The sequence below is a fragment of the Aquarana catesbeiana genome, linkage group LG11, assembly GCF_042186555.1.
Source record: "Aquarana catesbeiana isolate 2022-GZ linkage group LG11, ASM4218655v1, whole genome shotgun sequence".
In the NCBI taxonomy this organism is placed as follows: Eukaryota; Metazoa; Chordata; class Amphibia; order Anura; family Ranidae; genus Aquarana; species Aquarana catesbeiana.
This window is the reverse complement of record NC_133334.1, coordinates 44995706-45018232: the sequence shown is the minus strand read 5'-3', so window position 1 is coordinate 45018232 and position 22527 is coordinate 44995706. Positions and strand designations below refer to the sequence as shown.

The window sequence follows — 22527 nt, the reverse complement described above, 5'->3', positions numbered from 1 at the left end:
AAAGTCAGTCAGCCAATCAGGAGAGAGAGGGGGCGGGGCCGGACTCGACTCGGGTGCCCCCATATAAAACTGCTTGCTGTGGGGGCACTCATCAGGAGGGAGGGGCCAGGAGAAAGGTAAAAAATGTGCAGCGCTACAAAACGGACAAATGTCAAAAGATGACAAATAAAAAAATGCCAATAATATTGAAAGTGGCGATCAAAAAGTGAGAAATAGACATGTGAAGATATTAATAATAAAAAAAAAAAAATATTAAAAAATGTAGTTACATATACTCAATGAGGAATAGTGTCCATATGTAATAATGAGGGACCATGAAGAGGTCCTAATAAGTCCCAAAGTATGTGATCCAATACCAATAAGTGACAGTCACTGAAATCTTAAGCAAACATCAAAATCAGTTGTGAGTGACATAAAGAATCCACCACCAGAACTACCAATCTCTTACCAGAAGGATTGGACTCATACAGGTTTACACCTGACAAGCCAATCAATCCCAGGGACATGGACATGTAGAAACAGGACCTGGGACTAAGAAGACCACCTTACAAGTGGGGGCTAAATCATCTGGAAATTTCACACAGTATTTACCAATATTACAATTGCCCATCGGGGACTACACCTGGTAGATGCCCTATACACTGCTGTTTGTGAAAGTGTGTGGCCGTGGACATTGCTGCCTCAGCTCCCGGGGATGTTGTTCCTATGGTGCCTTCAGCTGCCAACACTATCCCTTGTATATTGAATTTACCCATAGAACTCATCACCTTGGAGCGTTTACCCGGAGGTTGCAACCTATGCAATGAATTTGTGCCTTTCCGGTTACTCCTAAAGCTTGATTGGCTTGTCAGGTGTAAACCTGTATGAGTCCAATCCTTCTGGTAAGAGATTGGTAGTTCTGGTGGTGGATTCTTTATGTCACTCACAACTGATTTTGATGTTTGCTTAAGATTTCAGTGACTGTCACTTATTGGTATTGGATCACATACTTTGGGATTTATTAGGACCTCTTCGTGGTCCCTCATTATTACATATGGACACTATTCATCATGGAGTATATGTCACTACATTTTTTAATAATTATTTTTGTTATTAATAACATCTTCACATGTCTATTTCTCACTTTTTGATCACCGCAACTCTCAATATTATTGGCATTTTTATATTTGTCATCTTTTGACATTTGTCCGTTTTGTAGCGCTGCACATTTTTTACCTTTCTTATTGCTATATTTTTACAGTGCTGTGCTGGCTGCTTGCATATGTTTTTGACAGCGCGGTATATTTGGTTCCACAGTTCACAGTTTAGGGGCCAGGAGAGCCAAAGAGGGACCCGAGAAGAGGAGGATCTGGGCTGCTTGCTGGGCAAGTGTAACATGATTTTTTTTTTTTCAATAAAAATAACAAACACGAGACTTTACAATCACTTTAAGTTGTTTTAATACAGCAGAGTTACCTTTAAGGGAGAAGTATGTATGCTTTTAATCACTGGTGCTCTCTCCCCGTCAGAGCAGAAATATCTATTGAGTTTCAGGCTGTGACACCCCCATGAAGGCTGACCCATTTCCTGTCTGAGCTCAGAACTGCTAGCTGTCAAGGCTGCCAGAGAAGGGTGAAACAATCAACAAAGTTATTTGTTTTCTTCCACGTAAACCTAACAGCCCCTTTGTTACAGTTTTGAGTGTCTTAAAAGTATTATGCCAAGTTAACAAGGGGAGAATACAAGTAAATAATACTACACGCGTCAAAAGTATTGGGACACCTGCTTTTACACACACATGAACTCCGTAGGGTCCAATATTGAGTTGGCCCACCCTTCGCAGCTATAACAGCTTCAACTCTTCTGGGAAGGCTGTCCACAAGGTTTAGGAGTGTGTCTATGGGAATGTTTGACCATTCTTCCAGAAGCGCATTTGTGAGATCAGGTAGTGATGTTGGACGAGAAGACCTGGCTCACAGTCTCTGCCCTGTACCATATATCATTTAGGATTTTGCAAATAACATTAATGGTTTACCGAAACCCATTTCCTTTTGCAGTTTTTAGATATACAGTAGATAAACATGGGGGGGGGGCCAACCACGTTTGCTAATTACACGAGGAGACTCTACTTCCAGCTTAATTATACTGCACAATGACAGTATTTTACTGCTCCCTTCTCTGTTACAAGTCTGTATATTGATCTGCAAGCTGGTAAAATTATATCATAAACACATTTTGCTTATAACAACTCAAAATACAATACAGTTTTTTTTTTTAATTGAAAGGTTCACCTTTATAGAAAAAAAAAATGTAAAAGTGAACACTGTACACCCTCCCCTTCAGTCCTCGCTGTATTTACCTCCAGGGTTGCTTTGCTGTCAGCACCACTGCAGCTGGTGCAGCGGGTGGGTCAGGTCATTTGAAATTCCTGCTCTTCTCCCTCTTCTCAGTGCAGAGCTTCTGGGATGGACCAGATCTATTCACTGTGATGGTGCTGACCAATCATAATTGCTCTGGTCTGTCCCAGAAGTGCTGCACGGAGAAGAGGGAGAAGAGCAGAGATTTCAATCCCCAGACTGATGGACGGGCTGCAGGAGTGATCACAGCACGGCAACCCTGGAGATAAGTGCAGTATGTGTATGTGTTTGTGTATGTGTGTGTGTGTGTGTGTGTGCATGTATGTGTGTGTGCATGTATGTGTGTGCGCATGTATGTGTGTGCGCATGTATGTGTGTGCGCATGTATGTGTGTGTGCGCATGTATGTGTGTGTGCGCATGTATGTGTGTGTGCATGTGTGTATATATGTATGTGTGTGTGTGTATGTATGTGTATGTATATGTATGTGTATGTGTGTGTATGTATATGTATGTATGTGTGTGTATGTATATGTATGTATGTGTATGTGTGTGTCTTAGTTCACCTTCACATTCCATCCAGGGATTTAAGGATGGTTCTAGATGACACTGCCCTAAAGTATCACTTTCAACTCTTCTGATCTTAACCCATCTTCTGTTCTTGGTACTTCTCCGATAATATCACACAGCCTCATTTATAATCACACGGCTTCAGAACATCCCTGACCAGCCCTTCTTTCCACAAGGCACTGCAAGACAGTTCACAGCAGACAGCTGCCATATCAGAAGGACAGTCCAGAGCCTTCAAAATTTATTTTAAAATCCGGCTGTATGTTCAACATGGAGCAAACCTGTAAAAATATTGAAGAAGATAAAATTACTGTCATGCGATAAAACCTTGCAGACATGCAGTTCTATTTAACAAGACAAAAGGCAAGACTTTTTGCTTATGAAAGTTTAAGGGGTCTATTTCTAACAAATGGGAAGTGCGAATGTCTCAGGCAATCGCACAGCCATCACAAATACTTATGAATAACCCCCATAATTTGCTTATCCACCTTAAGCCCCGGGACCATTTGGCTGCCCAAAGACCAGAGCGCTTTTTGCAATTCGGCACTGTGTCGCTTTAACTGACAATTGCGCGGTCGTGCGACGTGGCTCCCAAACAAAATTGACGTCCTTTTTTCCCCACAAATAGAGCTTTCTTTTGGTGGTATTTGATCACACCTCTGCGGTTTTTATTTTTATAGCGACAATTTTGAAAGAAAAAAAAAAAAAACGCATTTTTTTTACTTTTTGCTATAAATAAATATCCCCCAAAAATATATAAAAAAACATTTTTTTTCCTCAGTTTAGGCCGATACGTATTTATCTACATATTTTTGGGGGAAAAAAAAAAATTGCAATAAGCGTTTATTGATTGGTTTGCGCAAAAGCTATAGAGTCTACAAAATAGGGGATAGTTTTATGGCATTTTTTCTTAATAATTTTTTTTTTTTTTACTAGTATTGGCAGCGATCAGCAATTTTTAATGTGACTGCGACATTATGGCGAACACATTGGACACTTTTGGCGCAATTATGGGACCATTCACATTTATACAGCAATCAGTGCAATTAAAAATGCATTGATTACTGTGTAAATTTGACTGGCAGTGAAGGGGTTAACCCCTAGGGGGCAGTGAAGGGGTCAAGTGTGTCCTAGGGAGTGATTCTAACTGTGGGAGGGCGTGGCTATGTGTGACACGACACTGATCACCGCTCCCGATTACAGGGAGCGGTGATCAGTGTACTTTCACTAGGTAGAACGGGGAGATGCTCGTTTACATAAGCATTTCCCCGTTCTTCCTCTCCGTGAGACAATCGCGGGTATCCCCGCGGACATCGGGTCCACGGGACCCATGATCACACTCAGGGAGGTCGCGGCACGCGTGCCCCCGCAAACCGCTTCTTAAAGGGCAAAGTACAGGTACGGTAATCTGCCTGTACCTGCCCTTCTGCCGACGTATATTGGCGTGAGCCGGTTGGTTAATATGCTTATTTCCCTGATTATCAGCTCCATCTAGTAGGCATATTGCAGTATTTTCCTGGTTGAGGTATTTCAGGAACATACAGCACTATGGCCACCAGATGGAGAGGACTATCATATATGCATCAGGAAAATGATTAGGGTTATTTTTTTTGCAGCTTTACAAATGCTTGAGACATTTGCAAAGAAAATGCTCTATAAAAAGACCCCTAAGTCTATGTTAGAGTGAACTGAATTTTTTTTTTAATAATCTCTGCAGTACATGTTATTGCTTTACCTATTCTGCAATTTTAGAAAAAAAATTTGTCCATCTGCCAGAAGTCCATTGAGTGCCTAATTTTCTGTTTGAGCCGCTGATGCAATCAAATCCCAACCAGCATTGCTGACCAACCAGCTGAACTTCAGAATTACACCTGTCACACTCCACAAGCACACAGGGATTTCCTTCCCCAGCAAGAAAATGGCGCTGCCATCAATCCCAAGAACTCGCCCACACTGTGTGTAGGGAAATTGCTTTTGGGAGATGCAGTGCTTGGCTGTGACTAAGTCAATAAGAACCAGTATCCCAGCAGCTGCCCCTGCAAGAAATTTACAAGCCTGGTGATGATGCCACAGGGTGTATTAAAGATGCTTCTCACTACAGGGACGAAGTAAAAGACAAAAAAAACGGGACATGCTCTAGACCAACAGTCGCCAACCAGTGGTCTGTGGACCACGAGAAAAGTTTGGTGGTCCCCAGGGGTTCTGCTGCAAATCAGCATTGTGGTGGATGTATACCACCCAGTGTTGTTTCCAGTGAATGACAGTCATTGATTGATGCTTGATACTTCATCTGTAAACCCTGTTCCTATGAATTCAGAGGGGGGCGCCGGGAGTAGTGTGGAGAGCAGGAGGTGAGGAAGGAGGGGACTTTCAATGGCAACGCTGATCACACTGTGGGAGGGAGCACGGAGCTCGAGCACATGGCTGGATAAGGAGGTGAGATCCAATGATAAGTCTGTGTAAGCCAACAGTGCGATGCAGAGTGCAGGGAGGCAGAGAGCCGAAGCATTGTGTGTATAAGGCACCAGTGTGATCCAAGTGGGGCAGAGAGCTGGAGCATTGTGTGTATAAGGCATGTAAAATTCATGTTAGTGGTCTGCAGGATTAAAAACTGGTCCGTGAGGTCCGAAAGGTTGGAAACCACTGCTCTAGATGGGGAGGATAGGCTTGGGGGGGATTCTGGACACATTTTGAAAAGGTATTGCTTATTCGTCTACATGACACGTTTACAAAAAGGTTCTCATGTAGAAAACTAGCAGTTATTTACTAAAGGCAAATCCACTTTGCACTACAAGTGCAAACTACAAGTGCAAAGTACACTTGAAAGTGCACTTGGAAGTGCAGTCACTGTACATCCGAGGGGGACATGCAAGGAGAATAAAAAAACAGCATTTTAGCTTGCACATGATTGGATAATAAAATCAGCAGAGCTTCCCCTCATTTCAGATCCACCCCTCAGATTTACAGCGACTGCACTTCCAAGTTCACTTGTAGTGCAAAGTGGATTTGCCTTTTGTAAATAACCCCCATTGTCTTGTTATGTGGTACAGCGAGATAATTCTTCAAGAAAAGGTGCAAGTTAAACTTCCTGAAAGTCGACACATGGCTCAACAAGCTACTCTCTGCCCCCACGTTACATAGCTTGGTCTGGCATTTAATACTTACATATAGTAGTAAATAACAAGTCCTCACTGACAATTGCAGCTGCTGGAACTGTGGAGGAATTCATCTTCAAAGTTCATAGCAGAATCACTTCCAATCTTTCAGCAATTCAGCATCTCTTCCCAGAGATCCTGCTCTGTGTTTACACTGGAGGATAGAGGGCAGTTGGGTCTCTACTTGGCGGGAGAGCAGGGGAATTTTAGCTGGCATAGAAAGCCACTTCAATGCTTCTCCTGTTAACTTTAAAGATTAATTGCTCCACAGTGCCTGCAGCTACAGAGGTCAGCGAGGGCTTATTTTCAAACCAATTTACTGTTTGCTAATAATTTACGGTAATATATTTCTGTCTATAACCTGGCCACAGTTGCACATGGAGATCAGGAGTTGTTATACTAGGCGAAGTATAATGAACAACCCATTTTATTTGAGCCCATCTCTGCAAGAAACTGTGGCAGGCTAAATCCACATCTATGATATACCACCACGGTGACATTGTTCATAAAACAGCAGAGAAGTGGCATAATGTCCTCAAGAGCTACAAAAATTGCTACATCGCCATACTGACCTGCTTCACCTTTCCCCGGATCTTTGCCATGTCTTCTTGGAGTTTTTCACTTGCTGGGTCATCACAGGGAAAGCTCTGGATCATCTTGATTAGAGAGTCCAGCGTTTTAATCTTCTTGCTGTAAAACAAATATTCACATTGTATGAAGAATCACCCAATATACATCCTTCCCAGTGCTAAATCTGAATGATTTCACCCACTTAAACCTCCTCAGAATAAGCCCAAGTAAACCTTTTATATATTTTTTTTTATTGTACTGTACTTGTGAATTGTTCGTTTTATCAAATATAATGCAGCTTCTTTCCTTACTTCTATGATTCTTCACTTAGCTGGGTCTTGGTTTCACCCACATTTCCAACTGTTGCAGACTCTCATGGTTGATCTACAGAAGGCCTCATTCACAGAGGCGCTGAGGCCCGTACAATGCTGTGTCCTAATAGACTTCAAAAGGCTGCCTGCATGCAGCAACTGGAGTCTAGACCTGCTGCAAAAAATGGCCTGTTCAAGCGCTATAGGGGCCACAGTGCCCATGTGAACGAGGCCTAAATAAGAAACTCAGGATACAAAAGTGACTGCTGAAGTTAAAGATAAGCTTCAGTCTGCCTCCCCCCTTATGCCCCGTACACACGAACGGAAATTCCACCAGCAAAAGCCCGATGAGAACTTTTGGTCAGAAATTCAGACCGTGTGTTATGCTCCATCGGACTTTTGCTGGCAGAATTACAGCCAGCAAAAGATTGAGAGCAGGTTCTCTATTTTTCGGTCGGAAAAAGTTCCTATCTGAAAATGCGTTTGTCTGTATACAATTCGGACACCCAAAAAAATTACGCATGCTCGTAAACAATTCAACGCATGCTCGGAAGCATTGAACTTCATTTTCTCGGCTCGTCGTAGTGTTATACGTTACCGCGTTCTTGACGGTCGAAAGTTCAGAGAACTTTTATGTGACCGTGTGTATGCAAGCCAAGCTTGAGCGGAATTCCGTCAGAAAAAACATCCAAGTTTTTTCTGACGGAATTTCTGATCGTGTGTATGGGGTATTTACCTGCCATGCAGCTGTCTTTCATATACTCACCTGCCCAGTGGATCCAGCACTGTCCTGCTGAGATCCACTGCGCTGCTGCCAGAGTCCCACTCCGTCATCTTTGTCTTCAGGTGCCTTTTATTTTTTTAAACAAGCAGCCAAGCAATTTGATGACATGCTGCCAGGTTCATCCACCTCCAGCCACATGAATGGAGGCTTTATGGCACAAGAGCACAGAAGACTTCATTCTGGCCTAGAGAGAAACAAGGAGAGGGACGCCTCTGACAGTAGAAATTAAAACATTTTAATAGTAAAACAATAGCAACTCACATGGGAGAAGGTAAAGAAGAGCATATCTGTAGGCTGAGAAGTCCAGGAGCAAGATGGATGACCAAATTACGGTTGTTCCACTTATCACTGGTGTAGTGGGAGATATGGCTGGCACATCAGATATCCCAGGAAGGCGGGGGCGGTGAGCTGTCAAAGCCTTTCCTGTAGTGGCAGCCGCGCTCTTTTTTGTCAAACATGCCTGACAAAGGAGCGCAGCTGCCACTACACACGCAGTGCGTACGCACAGAAATGCATTGCATGATTGTGACATCATCGCCCTGTGCCACGCTGCCCCATGCACTTCAAGTCTCACTTTGGACGTTTCACTGCTCGGCCATCTTCCATCTATAGCGGTTCCCAGCGAGGACTCCAGGACCTGCAGTGTTGACAGCCAAGGCTTTGACAGCTCATCACCCCACCTTCCTGGGATATCTGATGTGCCTGCCATATCTTCCACTACATCAGTGATAAGTGGAACAACTGTGATTTGCTCATCCATCTTGCTCCTGGACTTCTCAGCCTACAGATGTGCTCTTCTTTACCTTCTCCCATGTGAGTTGCTATTGTTTTACTATTAAAGTGTTTTAATTTCTACACTCAGAGGCGCCCCTCTCCTTGTTTCTCTCTCAGCTTGCTGGAATTTGGCTTTTGGTCTCCTTCGATGGCAGTCCTGAGTATTCGGATCCACTACCTACTCCATATTATTTCGGACTCATTTGGACTTTATAGGGTACTCCAGAGGCTTTTACTTGTCCATATTCATTCTGGCCTAGGTGGGATTGGCACCTAGAGGACAGAGCCAATTTAAAAAAGTAAAAAATGAATCTTTCTTTACGTTTGACATTGGGGATAGGGGAAGAATTAAAATTATGCCTATTGTATCAGATGGGTGAATGTCCACTTTAAGTAACACTTAGGTTTTGTCTGTTCCCTTAATGTGTGAATTGGCAGTGACAGGAGAGGCAGCAGATTGATGATAAGCACATTTCTCTATCATTTAGTGCTCTCCTTCTATTATCATGCTTCTTGTGCTGTTTCTCCCATCCCCAGTTTGCAGTACGGGGACTGCAAGAGGTTAATAAGTAAAATTCAAGTTCTTACATTGCTTGAAATTAAAAAAAATACATTTAAAAAGACATGGTCTCCAACTTAAAAACTGCAGGTAAAAAAAAAAAAAAAAAAAAAAAAAAAAGATCAAGCATTTCAAATGCTTATTTGCAGTGTTACTCAGTTTTTTTTTTATTCACTTGCAGCGTGCCTTAGTACTTGCTAGAAAAATTGACTAGTCAAATCCCTAGCACAGCCCCCTCCTTCTGCGCACATCATAGCTCTCCCCTCTTCTAGGAGTTTCTAATGACTATATGTGCTGGCCCAGCTCCTTCACCCCTCCCCTTCATAAGTCTTTTTGTAGCTGCTAATGGAGACGTAAAAGAGAATACTGCAGTGTAGAGCGAGACAGCTCTGATCCTGCTGACATCTAAGATGGCGACACCCAGCAGCAGTTTCAGGGCTTTTGAATGTCCACACAAGGGAGGCTTTTACAGATAAATAACATGCATAACATACAATAAACACACATATAATCTTATGGGAAGATTGTTGTTGAAATGAGTGTCCTGGTAAAAAGGTCTCTTTGAGGATGTATAAATAAATACAGGGTTTCATTAACCGCTTGTGCCCCTATGTGCGGGGACAAAGAGGATGGTCTTTAACGCCCACACGCTGCACATGTGCATCCATTGGCTACCAGCACAGTGACCACACTGTCAAAGACAGCTTCTGGTCTTTTGCTCAGGAGCCGACATGTGATCACTGTGACGACCAATTAAAGTGGGCAGGCATTTGTGAGGTCCTATCCACCCCCCCGGGCATAAATGACCCTGTTAAAAGAATGCTGGGGCTGGGTGGAAAGGGTTTTTTTTTAAATTTTATATCTGAATGAGGTTCTTATTGATTGCACATATATTGTAACTACATGGTATATAAATTGCCAAAAAAAAAAAAGACAAACCTTTGCTTATCATCTGAGCCCGGGGTAAGAAGGTGTCTCCATGTAGAGGCAAATCCCAGATAACAGCCCAACTGCGGGAGGGGGGACAAAACAAAACGAAAAAACATTACTGAAAAGGCACATTATTATAAAGTCTACTGCAGGGCTCAAAAAGCTACTAGCCAGGCCTCAAGGGTTACTCGCCACCAGTTGCCCCACCCAACCCCTAAACACGCCCCTAAACACACCCCTAAACATGCCCTCATAAATTATCCCATGAAATGACACTTAAAGGTTTTATTGTTATAAAAATAAATATTAACAGCACCTTTATCAGTGCCCATCAGTGCAGCCTCACCTGCGCCCAACAATGCAGCCTACCTGTGCCCAACAAGGCAGCCTACCTGTGCCCAACAATGCAGCCTACCTGTGCCCAACAATACAGCCTACCTGCGCCCAACAATACAGCCTACCTGCGCCCAACAATACAGCCTACCTGCGCCCAACAATACAGCCTACCTGCGCCCAACAATACAGCCTACCTGCGCCCAACAATACAGCCTACCTGCGCCCAACAATGCAGCCTACCTGCGCCCAACAATGCAGCCTACCTGTGCCCATCAATGCAGCCTACCTGTGTCCATCAATGCTGCTTCACCTGTGCCCATCAATGCAGCCTACCTATGTCCATCAATGCTGCTTCACCTGTGCCCAACAATGCAGCCTACCTGTGCGGGGGAAGAGAGGAGAGGAAGAGGATTGCCGGCCAGATCATCAGAGCGCCGAGGAACATCACTGTAGCAGCTTTCATTGCAGTTGCTGTGCGTTCCCCACGCTCATCGTCACAAACAGCCCCACCTCCTGGCCCAGGGAATTTGATATACGTTACACGTCTCGGGATTGGACGGGTGTTCTGTCTATCAAATTACCCAGACCAGGGGGTGGGGCTGTATGCGAAGGCGAGCGTGGGGAACACACAGCAACTGAAATTAAATCTGCTACAGTGATGTTCCGCGCTCTAATGATCCCAACAGCTCTCTCTTCCTCTGGGCAATCACTGGGAGAAGAGCTCCCATTCAACCCCACCTGCTGGCAGTGCTGGCTCCCCCGCTCCCAGGCAGCTCACACTCGCCAGCCCTAATTTTCCACTCCGCGAGTAGAAAATTTGAAGGCCGGTCTACTGATTGATTCACCAAACATATTGCATACATACAAAATTAAAAATAACATACAGTATACTCCCTATAACTTTTAATTTACTGATGTGTGTATAAAACATGCAATGCTCCTAAGCCTGGGGTAAAGGTACATCTCTCACAAGGAGTATCATTACATGCATAATCATATACCAAAAAACTGTAAATGTATCACTACAACTATGCAGTTATAGAATTCATATATTAATATTTCATGAAAATGTCAGCAAAAAAAAAAGCCTGGTGCATACAGTACTGTGCAAATGCTGCTGCCTGTCAGGCAGATAGTTATCCATCATGCCTTACCATCAGGGAGATGTGGGATTGGCCCCAAATTTATTCTGCAACAGGACAATGACCCCAAAAACATACAACCATGTATACATGTCATTAAGAACTATCTTCAGTGTAAAGAAGAACAAGGAGTCCTGGAAATAATGGTTTGGCCCCCACAGAGTCCCGATCTGAACATCATCAAGTCTTTCTGGGGATTACATGAAGAGACAGAAGGATCTGAGGCAGCCTATGTCCACAGAAGATCTGTGGTTACTTCTCCAAGATGTTTGGAACAACCAACCTGTCAAGTTCCTTCAAAACCTGTGTGCAAGTGCATCCATAAAAAGGTGGTGGCAGTGATCTGCACTTTATTAGCTTCAGTGGAAGGCTGGTGGGACATCAGGGGTCTAAATGACTTTCTGTCCCCTATGTAATATAAAGTTTTAGTGAAAAAATAAAAAGTCAACAAATGAAATTACACCCAAGAACTTACGCAAACACTTTTTAGACCATTTCGTCCTTTTCTGTACTCACACACGAACATCTGTCAGGGACGCCACGTACGAAAACATCGATTGCAAAAAAAAGTGACATATCGCCACGCACACTGGAATGCGAGCAATTATTCTAGGGCCAATATTCACAGTTAAAGTGGTTCTACAGACAAGACATTACTTTAACCTTAATGCACGCTCTGCTCTCTCTAAAAAGTGTGCCACTATTGGCTCCCCCCCCCCCAAATACTTACCTATCTTGCTCCACCGCTGTGCCCATCTGCGGCAGTGCTGCTCCCTCTTTATCTCCTTACAGGACTTGCTGGGAGCAATGGGAACCACTGAAGCAGGGGGCAGGGAGGAGTGTCTATCGACGCACACAGTCCAGCTCAGGAGCTGGCCTGCACGAGTGCCCCCTTAGCATACAGCATGCTGAGGGGGCACTTGCAGAAGAGGAGGAGCGGAGATTGCCGACATAGGACTCCAGAAAAGGACGTAAGTGGCCACTCTGTGCAATACCATTGCACAGACCAGGTAAGTATAACATGTTTGTTAGTTTAAGAAAAATAAAAAAGAGCCTTTAAAGTCGTGGTAAACCTCACCAAAAAAATAAAATAAATAAAAATTGGACCTCTGGGCAGTTTAAGTCATAATGTGCTAGTATGCATCGCATACAAGCACACCGTGACAGACTTACCTGAAAACAAAGCCCTCCAGCGCCAGGCTGTCATGGGTCCCGCCACTTCCATCGTCACCTTGTCTTCCTTCTAGGTTTGTGGGCTTCGGCCATATGAATGGGCGAGCCGCGATTACATCACTTCTGCACATGCATGCCGGATTCATGGCCCCGAAACAGAGTTCTGAATGGACAGCACAGTGGTCCACAGAGCCCACTGCGCATGCGCCGGTGACTTCACCGGCTGCTGATAAAGTAAATATCTCCTAAACGGTGCACGTTTAGGAGCTATTTTAGTGTACCTATAGGTAAGCTTCAATATAGGCTGACCTATAGGTAGAAATCAACATCATGACTTTACTACCACTTTAATGCCCCGTACACACGGTCGGATTTTCCGATGGAAAATGTCCGATCGGAGCGTGTTGTCGGAAATTCCGACCGTGTGTGGGCTCCATCGGACATTTTCCATCGGATTTTCCGACACACAAAGTTTGAGAGCAGGAGATAAAATCTTCCGACAAAAAAAATCGGTTGTCGGAAATTCCGATCGTGTGTACACAAATCCGACGGACAAAGTGCCACGCATGCTCAGAATAAATAAAGAGATGAAAGCTATTGGCCACTGCCCCGTTTATAGTCCCGACGTACGTGTTTTACGTCACCGCGTTTAGAATGATCGGATTTTCCGACAACTTTGTGTGACCGTGTGTATGCAAGACAAGTTTGAGCCAACATCCGTCGGAAAAAATCCATGGATTTTGTTGTCGGAATGTCCGAACAAAGTCCGACCGTGTGTACGGGTATTACACTAAACTGATGAACTGTGGGGTCTTTGAAAGCGTTACCTTTAAAAAATATAGTGCACCAAAGTTCGTTGTTTTGCGGACGCATGCAAATTTAAAGCACGACGTGGTAGGTATCTACATATAAAGACTGAAGTTTTGCACTGTATATGTTACCACAAGTTGGGTTATATAATGCATTTTTGTGCCGAAAAATAAAATTTTAATGTATTTTCTAACTGAAATTTTGCACTTGATAAACCGCTGCACAAAAATCATGTAGCATGTTAAAAAATTGGAACTACTACCATTTTTACTCCAGGGTCTTTGCTTTCAGAAAATATATAATGGTTAGGGGTTTTAACTTATCTTTTTAAACGTGTACAGAAAAAGGCAAGACCGGTGTTCTGTCGAATACTGTATATCATTGGATAATGCCTCCGACGATCTGCGTAGTACATAACGTCACTTCAGCTGATCTGCGGATCAGCTGGCGTGACGTCAACCCTGCGCATGCACAGTTTATTGGAGGCATTATCCGACAAAGCGCGATCTGCAGTAATCAACAGAAAACCAACGTCTACTATTGGTGGCATATGGTGTCTGTCAGCATCCTGTTGTTACTGGTACACCCGAGTGACAGCCCGCAGCGTGGGAGAGGAGAAGTGGCGGCTCATCTGCAGTTGGTAACACGAGGAGAAGTGTGACATAAAATGAATGGAGGAGAAGATATACACAGCACTGACATCTAACCGGGGAGTCCAACAATGCTGCACGGGGAGTGTGTGTGACCAGAGCGAAGCGGGAGATCCTCATCAACGTGCCGGTGTTCTGTTGATTACTGCAGATCGCACTTTGCTGATCTTTGGATAATGCCTCCGACAATCTGCACATGCGCAGTGTTGACGTCACACCAGCTGATCGGTACTGCACATGCACAGATCATTGGAGGCATTATCCTACGATCTGCATTATTCAGCAGAACACCGGCTCTGGCTGTGAAAGGGTTCAAAGCGAAGTCCACCTTAAAAAAAGCGCACATATATTTTCAGGAAAATAGCTTGCATTTATGATTTTTTTTCCACAGGTGCCCACTAAGCATTGCACCCACAACCAGTGGACCGCAAGTGCAATATATTGCTCCTGCATACTCTTCCTCCAGCTCCCTGTCTGTACCAAGCCTTTCTTTTGGAGAGCTGGAGGATGTGTCAATGGACTTTAAATGTGGCGATCACCGCACTTGTGTTCTATTGAGAACTAGAAGTCCATCTGCTGCAGTGGCAGACAGGACTTGTAGTTCATTCATTCACAGATCTCTTGAGGGTGGAGGGGGCATTTGCACCATGCTACATATTAAGCCATAAATATGGGTGTAACATGGTGCAAAAGGTATAGTTGACCTTCAAAGAATTTGTGTATTTTCAATGCCGCCCTTCAAAGCGGCATGAAAAGACTCTCTTATGCTGTATGGTTTAAAAAAAAAAAAATGTTTTCTAGAATTGTTACATGTCCTCCATGGCAGTGCCCAGCTTTCCATGCCTTCTTTTGACTAGAGCTTACCTATTAGTCGTAAAAATGGCCAGAACTTACTAACAAGATTTAACTCCCATAGACTTCAATAGGATTCACCTCTAGGATCAGAATGCCCAAGCTTTTAAACAGAATTCGCCGAACCCTTGGTGAACAGAACCAGGGCAGATTCGCTAATCCTTACATCTGACCTGCATTTGACCTGCTTCAAGCATGTTTGGCTTGCCTGTAAACTTGCATATCAGGGGGTGTCAAACTCAATTTAATTGTGGGATGTATCAACATTATGGTTGCCTTCAAAAGGCCATAAATAGTCCGGGGTTTAGTAGTGCGCTACATACAGGGTGCAGGGTTTAGGAGTGCGCTAAGTACAGAGTGCAGGGTTAAGGAGTATGCGGTGTACATGTTGCAGAGTTCAGGAGTGCGCTATGTACATAGTGCAGAGTTCAGGGATGCACTGTGCAGGCTTGAGGAGTGCACTACATACAAAGTACAGGGTTTAAGGGTGTGCTATGCACAGTGTGCAGGGTTCAGCTCTCTTTCACAGGCTGTCCACATCTCACTTTTACCCCTCCTCCTTGGCTCCGACCTCTGCACCACTCTCCTCCATCCCCCACCTCTGAACATTTCCCTCCACAGCTTTCATTTCTCCCCCACCCCAAAAGCTTCCCTGCATATCACCTGGCTGGCTAGCTCTAGTACGTCCCGGCAGTGTAGAAGGCCCTGGAGTGCCTTGCTGTGAGTGCATGCAGGGCCATCAGGGATCTGTGAGAACTGCAAGCCGCCGAGAAGAAAGCTGTACTTTTAAACACAGAAGGCTTCGGTGTTTATTAGTGACAGTGCTGAGCAGGGAGCGGAGGGCGAGAGCCAGAGGTAGCGAAACGGAGTTCTGCCACAATATGGCTGAAAAAAAGCCCTGGGTGTGAGGGCCTCATGAAATGGCTTGGTGGGTCAGATTCACCCTGCAGGCCTTACGTTTGACACTTGTTGTATGGGAATGCAAAGCCCACTTGAAGTGAGCAAAACCAGTCAACACAGGCCCTAAGAATGAACAGGGCCAGGAAGGGCTTAGCCAGGAATTTTTCCTTTGAACTGCTGTGCAGTGTACAATGACAATTGCTGGAACATGGAGGATGGTAAGTATTCAACCAGGTAGGCTGACCTCGAGTGGTGGTGGTGGGGGGGTTCATTAAAGGACAGCTGTATTAAAAAGGTACAGCAAACGTTTAAAGCTGTAATAAACGACTGGGTGTTTTTTTTTTTTTTTTTTTTACCTGAAAGGCAATGCCTTAATGTGCTAGTATGCATCGCATACTAGCACATTATGTGAAACTTGCCTGAAAACAAAGCCTTCCAGCAGGACGCTGTCACCACTGAAGGCGCTTCCATCTTTACCCAGTCTTCCTTCCGGGCTCGCGGACTCCAGCTCTGTGAGTGGCTCGAAGCCGCGATGACGTCACTCCTGCTCATGCGTGGGAGCTGCCGTTTACAGCATGGGTAAGCCGTTCCTTCACAGCGCATGCGCCGGTGACGTCCCTGACTGCATGTACAGTAAATATCTCCTAAATGGTGCACGTTTAGGAGATATTTACAGTACCTAGCCCTCAAAATTTCCACTCGCCTGCTCGCATTTGGCAAGTGGAAATGAGCTGAGGCCGAGTATGGAGCCACATCAGGGGGGATGGGTGGTCGCAGGCGGGGTTGAATGGGAGCCGATTCTCCTCCCAGCGATCGGCCAGGGAAAGGTAGAGGAGAGAAAGAGAAGAGCCGGCCAAATCCTCCTGGACCGGCTCATATGATAGACAGCACACTGGTCCAATCCCGGGAAATTTAAGTAGTGTGACATTTATGATAGCAGCCGGTCCCGGAGGCGGGAAATTGTTGAACACCGTCTGCGGTTTCAGAGCCAAGCTGTGTCATAGAAGGAGATCCCCGCTCTGTGTGATCTAGCCGGCTTGCCTCTTCCGCTCTGATCGCTGGGAGGAGAATCAGCTTCCATGAGGCTGCATTGATGGGCACTGGTGAGGCTGCGTTGATGGGCACTGGTGAGGCTGCGTTGATGGGCACTGGTGAGGCTGCACTGATGGGCACTGATATGTTGTTGTTAATATTTATTTTTGTAACTTAATTCTACATAAAACATTTAACAGTCATTTCATGAGATAACTTACGAGGGAGTGTTAAGGGGTGATATTAGGGGCGGTGGGGGGTAGGGGTTGGGGTTGGGCGGGGCAACTGATGGCGAGTAACTTTTAAGGCCTGGCTAGTAGCTCAGGATTTGAAATTTTGAGCCCAGCAGAACCTATAGGTAAGTCCTTTTATAGGCTTACCTATAGGTAAAATTCAGGCATGGGAGATTACGCCTACTCTAACTCTTTGAAAGGCTTTATTGAAAACATATAGGGATGTTTTATGATTACTGAAGTGAAAATGTTTCAGCTAAAAGTATGATGTCAGTGGAAAAAGTGGCTAGACTGACAAAGGTCAATTCCCGCCTACAATGAAAGTAAGACTGGGAAAGACACAGCCTGACACCAAGGAGCTATAATTAAAGAATGAGGAGCACATGGTGTACTGACAAGGTATCTATATTTGGTGTCAAAGCACTAAAACTGGCAGTCATAAGACCAACAATTGAGGAAACGACTAGATGAGGTCAAAGTTCATTATTTCTTGAGAATGATTTTGTTGTGCCATGCAATCTCTTCCGATCGGAACTGTGCACCATTGCTCAGGATTCCATTGGCTGTACGGTATTACATATACTATTGATGACTAGCCACCTCTACTCTAAGTTCCATAACCATGCAGTTTAATCAATCATTGCTCTGCGGGGGCTGGGTCTAGGTTTAGACTAAGCTGAGAAATTTACCTCTGATCCGGCTCTTGCCCCATGAACTGCGCCATACTGTTTGCCTTCCGATTCACCAACGCGATTTCCTTCTGCAAAGCCTTCCTCGTATCCCTCCCCATGGTACCTACAGGTGACAGAAAACAAAAGAAGTTATACCGTCCAATAAAAAAGAAAATTCACCAGTTTCTTACCGAGTGAAAGAAAATCCCAAATTTTATTCCCCAGAACAGGAATAGATGGTATATCCTTCAACAGGGACACTGGTTCTGGTGACAGCCAGGGATTTCTTCACTTTGGAAGAATTTCCTTTTACTTCCAGTTGTGGCTATGAGATGACAAATCTCTCCAATGAACACAGATGGAAAAAAATAAAATAAAAGTGAAGAGGGTCCCTTAAGGTGGGCTATACATGGATCAGCATGTTCCTTGGGCTGCCTCTCCCTCCATCTCCCGTACAGGGCCTACAAGGGGGTGAAAAGTCAAAATCTATATCTGCCCTACAGTACATGTTGCACAATAATGCACACAGCACCAGATTACCAAATAGGTAGTAGTAGGCACCGGCCTACAACGGATCAAAATAATATGGATTTGGTCTTGAAAGAAAATTACAATGAAGCAAGCTTTCTTAAATACTTTACAAAAGATAGAAACAAAAAAAAAAGGAATCAAAAAACAAAAACTTTACAATAAAGACTCTATATCAGGGGTCGGCAACAACAAACACCCGGCACGCGTACCAGAGGTGGCAGGCAGTGGCATTCATGATGGCACACAAAGGGAAACCTAGGAGGAGACCCATCTCATTCACAACAAAGCTGGCCGGTGGCTGCCCTCTATACATGCAAGGCAGCTGGTTGGCTCCCGCAGGTCTCAGTTCCCACCCCCCCCTTTTTGGGAAACAGCAGGGATGGTCACAGCTCCCGCCCGGCTCTATGCATACAAGGCATCTCAGTTGACTCCCGCAGGTCTTAGTTCCCGCCCCCCCGCCTTAGCTCCCGCCCATAGAAAACAGCAAGAAGACTGGCTTTATGCATACAGTATAAGGCAATGCAGGTGGGTTCCTGTGCCTCAGTTCCCGCCCCCCCTTTAGCTCCTGCCCACCTACATAGGAAACAGCAGGGATGATAACAGCTCCCGCCCAGCTCTATGCATACAAGGCAGCGCGGTTGGCTCTCACAGGTCTCAGTTCCCACCCACCTGCATAGAACACTGCGGGGGATGGTCATATTCTCCACCTGCCCACCTCATTCTGCACCCGAATTGAGCTACCCCAGCTGACTGCTCTTGTGCTCTGGCTTAGGACAGGTAATTAGAGGACTGCAGCACATTTTTAGCCTTCCTGTCAGTATGCCTGCTCACACCCTGAGGGCCATTCCACTTCATCAGAAGCAGCATTAAAGAGGACATGTGGTAGCTGTACAGAATGAGGGGGTAGGGAGGGTAATAATCATTTCTGCTGAGATGAAAGGTTTGTGCAGGAGGAGGGATGGGGCTATTTGTGGTGTGAAGGGTAATTGATAATAATAGGAGAAGGAATGGGGGGGACTTGTGCAAGGACAGGGGGACTTGTGCAAGGACAGGGGGACTTGTGCTGGGAGCAGCGGCAGGACCCTTGTATTCATCAGGCCCTTGGGGCACTAGGCCTCCTACTGACACCAATGATAGGTCACCCTTGCCTCTACTAAAACCAATGATGGGTACCTATTCCTCCCACTGACACCAATGATGGGTCACTCTTTTTTCCACTACAAAATATTTTACAGCGCACACATTCAAGAATGACATTTCCTACAAGGCTAGTTAAAAACACCTGAACATATTCAAAAAAATACGGGGGTTTGGTCACACTATATGGTCATATAGTGCTAAACCCACTTACTGCAACAAAGTACCCCGAATTAGTGGGTCCTACTCTAGTAATAGAATGGAAGATCCTTTGTCTCAACCATGGGAGCTGAACTCCTCTATGTGGGAGAACTGAAGGGGATACATCCTATGCACTGGTGGCCACTAAATAAGAGGTAATGAGGAGGGGGAGGGGTGCTCCAGCCCAAAAGACCTGGTCAGAGTCTATTACAATATACAAGAACATATTTGGGGGGCTTTTTCCACTGACACCAATGATGGGTCAATAATCCTCAAACTGACACCAATGATGTTTATTCTTCCTGACAGACACCAACAATGGGGTACTATACCTCGCTCTGACACCAAAAAACGGGATACTCTTCCTCCCACAGACACCAACAACAGGGGTGACACCATGTTTTATTTTACTGCACCAGGAGACACCAACCCTAGTGATGCCACTGAACCAGTGTATTGGTAATGGCAACGCAGATTGCAAACACATTACCATGTGGTTTTGGTACAGTGTGTTTTTGCGTGGTCCAGTGCACTACTTTTTGCACTCTCTGGTGCATTTCGCAGCCTATGCAAATGAATTGACTGTCAAAACACACTGCATGGGAACGTGAGAAGGATCGCTTGGGAACCCATACATTCCCATGAAATCCTATGAGAACCAGCTTTACATTAACAGAAGTCCTAACTACATTTCCAGTGCGGATATTAAAGTTTTTTGTTTTTTTTTGGAGCCTGTGAAAAACTATTTAAAAAAAATGCACAAGTGCAGTAACTTAGCTGCTGCTTTCCTTACCCACAGCACCTGAAAATAGTCTTTTTTTAGGGCTGCAACGAACGATTATTTTCATAATCGATTAGTTGGCTGATTAATCAATTAATAACCTTAAAAAAAAAAAGTGTGGTGTATAATTTACTGTATATACTCGAGTATAAGCCGACTTTTTCAGCACATTTTTAATGCTGAAAAAGCCCCCCTCGACTTATACTCGAGTGAGGGTCTCCCGCTGTGTCATGCAGTCTTAACTGTTCGGCGGCCGTCCGCTGTGACAAAGCCCCGCCTCCTCCTCGTCCGTGATAGACGGAACACTGATACTCTGCTGGGAAACAGAATCAGTGTTCCGTCTATCACGGACGAGGAGGAGGCGGAGCTTTTTTACAGCGGACGGCTGCCGAACTAAGACTGCAGTGCATGACACATCGGGAGACATCCGCTGTTTGTAATCAAAAGGTACAGATGGGCACAGTGAGGCTGCAGATGGGCATTGTTTACCAGTAGCTGATGCATTTCCCACCCTAGGCTTATACTCGAGTCAATACATTTTCCCACTTTTTTGTGGTAAAATTAGGTGGGTCAGCTTATATTCGGGTTGGCTTATACTCGAGTATATACGGTAATTTATTCTTAAATATTTCTATGCAGTGGTAAATATAAATAACCAACTATATGGCTAGGGAGCAAAATCTCTAATCCACTCTGAGAATCACAGACAGAAGAGATATACTGTATATACTATTAGAGGAGAGATACTGTATATACTATTAGAGGTTGAATCTGGTAAATATCATCAGACTCAGAGATCAAACTTTTTTTTTTTTTTTTTGGCGACTCTGGTGGGACTCGCAAACATGTTTATTTAACCACTTCCGGACCAGCCGCCGCAGTTTTACTGCGGCCAGTTGGCTCGGCTAGGCAAATCGACGTTACAGTACGTTGCTTCGCCTCTTGGCCACTAGGGGCGCGCGTGTGTACCCAGAGCCGATGCGAGTGCCCGGCGGGCGCGATGACCACCGGGCACCTGCGATCGCTCGTGACAAAATGAGAACCGGGATTTGTGTGTGTAAACACACAAATCCCGGTTCTTTCAGGGGAGTAGAGACAGATCTTGTGTTCATACCAAGTATGAACACCGGTCTCTCTCTTCCCCTAGTCAGTCCTATCCCACCTACGGTTAGAACACACCTAGGGAACACAGTTAACCCCTTGATCGCCCCCTAGTGTTAACCCCTTCCATGCCAGTGACATTTATACAGCACTGAGCGCTGTATAATTGTCAATGGTCCTAAAATGTGTAAAAAAAAAAAAAAAAGTGTCCAATTTGTCTGCCGCAACACCGCAGTCCCAAAACAAAATCACAGATTGCCGTCATTACTAGTAAAAAAATAAATAAATAAAATTTAAAAAATATAATAATAATAATAATAATAATAATAATAATAAAAATGCCATAAATCTATTTTGTAGACGCTATAACTTTTGCGAAAAACCAATCAATATATGCTTATTGTGATTTTTTTTTTACCAAATATATGTAAATATATAATTTTTTTAATTTTTTTATTTATTATACACACACACACACACACACACACACACACACACACACACACTTTGTTGGAGGAAATTGGACTATGCTTTTGCATTCTTCTGAATCCATTCTCGGTTTACGGTTCTGTATATGGGGAGAGGGGTTACTATTTAGTCATTTTTTTTTCTACTGGTTGAGGTGAACTCGATGGACTTTTTACTTATTACCTTTACTTTTACCTTTTACCTGTAACTATTACAGAGGAGACGTAACTTGGCTGTGTCATGATGATCTCATCGACGTTAAGTGTGACAGAAACTTCTCATAGTACTAAAAACACTAAATTAAATTATGCTTAAGAAATGTATGGCAAAAGGCAGGAGCACCACGTTTTATAACCGCTTTGTAATGAACTGTATGGACACAGTACATGAGTGCAGTCACGCTTTCATACAGGATGTTACTATACCTTCCACACATGAACATGACAGATATTGATGAAGTAGACAGATAGCGGGTGAATACAAAGCTGCAAGGATTGATTGGTTTCTTATTAACTTTCCACA

At 44.4% G+C, this 22527-nt stretch overlaps 1 protein-coding gene across 1 annotated transcript in view; it reads right to left on the bottom strand.

The window, feature by feature from the left end:
• Positions 1 to 1422: 1422 nt before the first annotated feature.
• Positions 1423 to 22527, bottom strand: part of LTO1 (LTO1 maturation factor of ABCE1) — a 43234-nt gene continuing 22129 nt past the window's right edge. Inside the window, exons 2-5 of the mRNA XM_073604248.1 lie at positions 17805 to 17910; positions 9997 to 10067; positions 6632 to 6749; positions 1423 to 3185 (exon numbers count right to left, since the gene is read on the bottom strand). Of these exons, the coding sequence (XP_073460349.1) occupies positions 3117 to 3185; positions 6632 to 6749; positions 9997 to 10067; positions 17805 to 17910 (364 nt within the window). The 3' untranslated portion in view covers positions 1423 to 3116. The remainder of the gene's footprint in view (positions 3186 to 6631; positions 6750 to 9996; positions 10068 to 17804; positions 17911 to 22527) is intronic.